This window comes from Homarus americanus, unplaced genomic scaffold (assembly GCF_018991925.1).
Source record: "Homarus americanus isolate GMGI-L3 unplaced genomic scaffold, GMGI_Hamer_2.0 scaffold15982, whole genome shotgun sequence".
Classification (NCBI taxonomy): Eukaryota; Metazoa; Arthropoda; class Malacostraca; order Decapoda; family Nephropidae; genus Homarus; species Homarus americanus.
This window is the reverse complement of record NW_024754067.1, coordinates 8,907-15,273: the sequence shown is the minus strand read 5'-3', so window position 1 is coordinate 15,273 and position 6,367 is coordinate 8,907. Positions and strand designations below refer to the sequence as shown.

General features: G+C 41.4%; 1 protein-coding gene across 3 annotated transcripts; it reads left to right on the top strand.

The window, feature by feature from the left end:
- The first annotated feature begins 4,476 nt into the window (after positions 1-4,476).
- Positions 4,477-5,786, top strand: LOC121855686 (glycine-rich cell wall structural protein-like). 3 transcript variants are annotated; one of them, XM_042350770.1, is made up of 4 exons: positions 4,477-4,554; positions 4,878-4,979; positions 5,097-5,439; positions 5,734-5,786. In XM_042350770.1, the coding sequence occupies exons 1-3, from the start codon at positions 4,540-4,542 to the stop codon at positions 5,394-5,396; spliced, it is 417 nt and encodes a 138-aa protein (XP_042206704.1). In that variant the 5' UTR covers positions 4,477-4,539; the 3' UTR covers positions 5,397-5,439; positions 5,734-5,786. The 3 variants fall into 3 exon arrangements, with proteins under 3 accessions (XP_042206704.1, XP_042206702.1, XP_042206703.1); XM_042350768.1 differs by having other exon boundaries at positions 4,478-4,554; positions 5,034-5,439; XM_042350769.1 differs by having other exon boundaries at positions 4,478-4,554; positions 4,878-5,439.
- The last annotated feature ends 581 nt before the right edge of the window (positions 5,787-6,367 follow it).

The following is a 6,367-nucleotide window of genomic DNA, read 5'->3' as shown; positions in this document are numbered from 1 at the left end:
TATTGCTGTTTCTCTTACCGAAAGAAGTGACATTATGTAAGTAAGATGGGTAAAAGGAGGTATGGCACACTGACAACGAGTAAAAAGTAATTCACACAAACAAAAGTTTGTCATATTTTACCTTCTATCTCACCCCAGTAGTATAATATGTTCCTAAACACATTACTAACATCTGTGTCACACTTCTTGTAACAGCTGACATATTTTTTGCCTAACTTTCACATAATTATCTGAAATTACCTGTGTCTAAAAGTGGTAGTCTTCGAATGATATAAAATACTTGTAAAATAATAAAAAATTAATTGAAAAAAAATTAAGTGACTGTGTATCAATGAATTTAATACCTTTGTGTCTGATTCATATGACATACTAATATATTCTCCTGTTTGGTAATAGTTATGTACACAACCCACTGTGTACTACGGCCTCGGTATACGTGTAACTTTGTAGATAATTTCAGCTGCCTACAGCTGAAGACACGGGTACAGAGTCTGCCAAAGGCTTGTGATGCACATCTGATCCGATGTTGAATCTCTTCATCGATGTCCGCGGTGGTGGACAGGTGGGAGCCGAGATACTGAAAGTGGGTAACATTAGAGAGGGTAGTACCGTTAAGCTGGATGAATGGTGGAGATGTGGTTGAATTTGGTGCAGGTTGAAAGAGAATCTGAGTCTTACATACATTCACCTCAAGGCCGACATGTGCATACACATGTGCATAGGTGTTCAGGATTTCCTGTAGGCCGCGACAAGGGTGAGGTCGTCTGCATACTGCACTTCATAAATGGAAGCTTCCGGCACCTTTGCGCCTGCCTGGAGATGTCTTATGTTGAAAAGTCCCTTCATCCGGTACTCGATGTTCACCCCGCCGACTAAATTGGCACTGGCACGAGTAAGGAAGGCAACCAAGAAAATAGAAAAGAGAGTTGGTGTCAGTACACATCTTTGTTTTACACCCGTTTAGATGTGGAATAACTCAGACTGGGTGCCATTGTGCAGGACACTGCCGTTTATGCCATCGTGGAGTTGCCTCACAATGGCATTGAATTTTGGTGGACAGCCAAAACGGCTAAGGGTCCACCAGAGGACTTTCCTGTTGACCGAGTCGAAGGCCTTGGTAAGGTTGATGAAGGCCATGTACAAGTCACGATGCTGTTCTCTGCACTTTTCCAGTATCTGATGGGCAGCAAAAATCATGTCAGGGGTGCCACGTCATGGTCTAGTGCAGTGGTTCTTAAACTTTTTTCCAGTGTTACCCCTATTTAGAGTCTGACAGGATCGAATTACCCCAACGTAAATTTTGCTCCTTACTTTTTATTCAATAAAGTTTATTATACAAAGCACAAGTCTATAAAATTAATGTACTTATAAATTTTACTCCTAAATTCTATTCAATAAAGTTTAATATACAAAACACAAGCTTACAAATGTACTTACAAATTTTACTCCTCCAATAAAGTGTATTATACAAAACACAAGTGTACAATTCTAGTCTGTCTTATACAAAAATCAATAATAGTGCTACAGTTACAGTGCTGTTATAGACTTAATCTATAGTGAAGCGAATACTTCACGAGTTGCCAAACCTTGGCAAACGTAAAGTGTTATAAGTGTTAAATGCAGGGGTTTACCCCACCATTTTGTGAGCACATTACCCCCCAGAACCAAAATGTAGTGTTTACCCCAGTTGAGTAAATTACCCCAAAGTTTGAGAACCACTAACTCCTAGTAGGGTTTTGATTATAGTACTGAACGAGCTTAGAATGGTGTGAAGGTCATCACTGGTGTCTCTTCTAATTCGAAATAGATGAGTTGGAAATATCCTGTAATGTAGCAAATTTCCTCTCTGGACTTATGATGAGAAAAAACTCCGAAAATTTATCAGAAAATTTCTTACATTGGTGTGAAATTTCTTCTGTAGATTACTCTACTACCGGATATTTCGTATGTCGTTCTACAATTCAGTGAAAACACTTTCATGTATACTCTGGACCTTTAAATCATCTCTTACAGAAGTGTTATACTTGATATCAACATATAGGGCGACACCACTACTGTCTCGTGACGTGTTGACGCAGTGTCTATTATAATTAGGAATGTTATACAAATGTCCAATATCGTTAGTGAGTTTGGTCTCACAGAACCAAAGTACATCAAATTTTTAGGGAATAGAAGATATGCACTGATCTAAAAAGGTATCTAGATGAAGGGGAATACTTCTGATGTTATGGCTAATCAAGGAGAAGGAATGAGGTAGTAGAAGACTACAACTAAACCCAGGAGAGTCAGGAGAGTAATAGTTACAGCTGGGGTTGGTGTAACCCAGTGAGTTTTGTAGAAAGGCATCAGGATCGATATGAGGGAGTATTGTGTCGACACCATGGGTAAAGGGGGTGTAACACATACGATCTAGCACATTGACGACAAACTGGACTGGAAGGCCCATGTAAACAACAGAATCAAGGCAGCCTCGTACCGACTCTACATGCTACGACGACTTAGGTCACTTGGGATACCCACGCCAGAGCTGAGGACTATCTAGAACGCATTTATTCTCCCCAAACTATCGTATGCGTCACCAGCCTGGTCGTCTTCTCAAGTCCGCACCAACAACGTCGGCTAGAAAGGTACAGAAAAGACCTGCAGAATCATGCTCAGTGCAGACTACTCCAGCTACATCAACTCTCTCCACCCTGGAAATACCATCATTAGTGACCTCCACCACCAAGCACTAACAGGTTTGGCAGTGGACACTGCCATCCTCGTCATCGCCACCTCCTGCCTGAAGTCCCCCACCACGGTCGGACACGCAGCAAAAGTTGATTTTCAGCCACAGGCTGCAACTCTATTAATAAGCCGTATATTATTATTATTATTATTATTATTTTTATTGTTATCTAAGGGAATGACCTAGCATCATCATTGCAGGAACATTGATACTGATAAAGGAACAGTAAAAACTCAGGGTCACTGAGGTGTGAAAAGGGAAGATCTAAGAAAATTATAATAGTGGGAGGGTAACTTACTCACAAGTGCTACAAGCAACAGAATTAAGATGACCGGTACTGTTGAGGGTGATTCCAAGATTGAGTGGGAGGGGCGCCTGTCACTTGGTTTTGAGGGTTGCTGGTTTCCACCACAGAAGGTAGACGTGTAGCACTCGAATTGGCCTGCATGGGGAGGGGGGGAACTCAACAGGTGATAGCAACAATGGCTGTTTCCCCCTCAGTGGGGAGGGGGTTGGTACAGCGAGTTGGTGAGTGGACGGGTGTCCACTTGCCCGATCCCTCACAACAAGGGTTTTATGACTGAAAGTCACGTGTTTCCCTTATGTCCTGGCTTCTTTAAACTGGTCCATTTGCTGTAGGCGGGCTTTAGTCGTACCTGGGCAGAGATCCTCGTTGACGAAGATAGTGGTGCCTTTCAGCTCACTGCGTTGATAAAACACATTGTCACGGTCAGAGGGGGATAAGAATTTTGTGATGATGTCGCTGGGGCGGGAGGAGTTGGTTTCCCGACGCGTAGAACACGGTCAAACCGTACTTCAGGAAGTTTAAAATGGTCATTCAGCAGGCGTGAAATTTTGCGTTCGGATAACTCCCAGTTCCAGTGGCTTTTTCTGCGACTCCGGCAAACCTGAGGTTTGCCGCCCTATGTAAGTATGAATATGGGTGTCTTACGGTATTCTAACCCATAAAGCTCTCAAACAGTCTTCTAGCAGCACGGCATTCCGTTTTCAATAATGTTACCGTGTTTATATTGTAACATTGTCGGTGTTATTAATAATTGTCCAATTGACTCACATATTATTATAAAATGTCTGAAGTAGAACACACACACACACACACACACACACACACACACACACATTAACCATTTGGCCGCGGGAGGTTACCCTAAGCTAAATAAAATCGTCTGGCAGGAACCAGAATAAAATGGCAAGTGTGGGAAATGCAGCGAAAGGGTTACTATACTTTGCTTGGTTGATGTTCTATTTTATTTCACGTAGTTATAATAACGTACTCCAAAATGTCTGCATGCTTTAATTCTACGATATCTATAAAAACGTTTTTTTTGGTTACGTTTAGCATCACCTAATAATAAAAGTAAATTACATACAGATAGTAACGAGAGAAAAAGTTATGTACATTTATACTCTATATCTGTACATTCATATACTTCTGAGTTCCATTTTCAGACATTACTATCACCAAGATTTCAACTCTCTCCAGGCCGCCTCCATGGGATTATTTTACATATTGATTATACTCAGGTAAGAACACTAACGATCACACGACATCAGGTGTACCACAGGTCAACGCTTCCACTGTTATCAAGGTCACTTTCCTATGATCATTAAAACTAAAAATCACACAAGCATGTATTCGAAATGTTGAGAGTTGCCTGTGTGTGTCAGTCATTAGTGGTGACGGCCAGGGACACTGAGGTGTGTTGACGGTATATAAGGTGTGGTGGGGAGTGATGATGGACATTGTCTGCTGTGACTTACTGGCAGTAGGACACCTGTAGTGAGCCAACATGATCTCCCAAACTGTGAGTGATACAGCCGCTGTTATTGAGGGAGTCAGGGAACAGCTGCTGTGTGGAGTCTGACTGGTTGTGTTGCTGTAGTGAGATTAACTGGAGTTGATGCTGTGTTGAAACCAGTTGGTGGTGGTGATGCTGTGTTAAGACAAGCCAATAGTAATGATGTGCATAAATTACCTAATGGAGGGATACCAGTAGTCTCTATGTATATTTTCCTATGCCTACAGTATATCGAAACATTATGTGTATGAAGTAGAAATATTTCCATTCCGTTAATATGATGGAAGTTGTGGTGTGACCCGTCATTAAGCCTGAGTTTGATGTTACAGATGAAGATGATGATGGTGGTGGTGGCTGGCCTGCTGGTGGTCACCCTGGCCCACGCTGACACCTCAACCTCAAGGTACGGTGGACACGGTGGACACGGTGGACACGGAGGTAGATACCATGGTCATGGAAGTGGCAACAGTGGACAAGGTAGTAGCCACGGTGGACACGGAGGTAGATATTATGGTCATGGAAGTGGCAACAGTGGACAAAGCAGTAGCCACGGTGGACACGGAGGTAGATACTATGGTCATGGAAGTGGCAACAGTGGACAAAGCAGTAGCCACGGTGGACACGGAGGTAGATACTATGGTCATGGAAGTGGCAACAGTGGACAAAGCAGTAGCCACGGTGGACACGGAGGTAGATACTATGGTCATGGCAATGGCTACAGTGGACATGGTCATGGCTATGGTGGACATGGTCATGGATACGGCAACGGCTATGGACATGGATACGGCAACGGCTATGGAAGTGGATATGGTCATGGTGGATATGGTCATGGCTATGGCAGTGGCTAAAGGAGTGGATATGGTTATCGTCATTAGAGTCATGTTGCTTCTGGTGAGTCAACCCTTAGGGATTCTTAGGAATTTAATCCCTTGAATACGATAACTTAACCCCTTGAGTACGATAACTCACTGTGTATATTTAATTAATCCATATATTTTAAGTACTAATGAGATTGTCTTCATGTAAATTGTTATAATATTTTGATTTATGTATTTTTCTATTTTGATATATTAGCTGCTTTGATATTTATAATCCTTAAACACATTCACTAAAGTTCATTATTGTCAGACCATAAGAATAATATTAGCTTCTCTTCCTCTAATTGCTTGTTTGTGTCTTTCACAGATGAGTTAGGGAGGCCACCAGGACTCGTCTCAATAAATTATGAATACAATTTTTATTGTTGTTTCTCTTACCGAAAGAAGTGACATTATGTAAGTAAGATGGGTAAAAGGAGGTATGGCACACTGACAACGAGTAAAAAGTAATTCACACAAACTAATGTTTGTCATATTTTACCTTCTATCTCACCCCAGTAGTATAATATGTTCCTAAACACATTACTAACATCTGTGTCACACTTCTTGTAACAGCTGACATATTTTTTGCCTAACTTTCACATAATTATCTGAAATTACCTGTTTCTAAAAGTGGTAGTCTTCGAATGATATAAAATACTTGTAAAATAATAAAAATTATTTGAAAAAAAATTACGTGACTGTGTATCAATGAATTTAATACCTTTGTGTCTGATTCATATGACATACTAATATATTCTCCTGTTTGGTAATAGTTATATACACAACCCACTGTGTACTACGGCCTCGGTATACGTGTAACTTTGTGGATAATTTCAGCTCCCTACAGCTGAAGACACGGGTACAGAGTCTGCCAAAGGCTTGAGATGCACATCTGATCCGATGTTGAATCTCTTCATCGATGTCCGCGGTGGTGGACAGGTGGGAGCCGAGATACTGAA

What these genes read in the sequence shown, in the direction of transcription:
- LOC121855686 (XM_042350768.1), top strand. An exon ending in GACACGGTGGACACGGTGGA is followed by an intron (nt 4,980 to 5,033) that starts CACGGAGGTAGA and finishes CAAGGTAGTAGC; the next exon opens with CACGGTGGACACGGAGGTAG.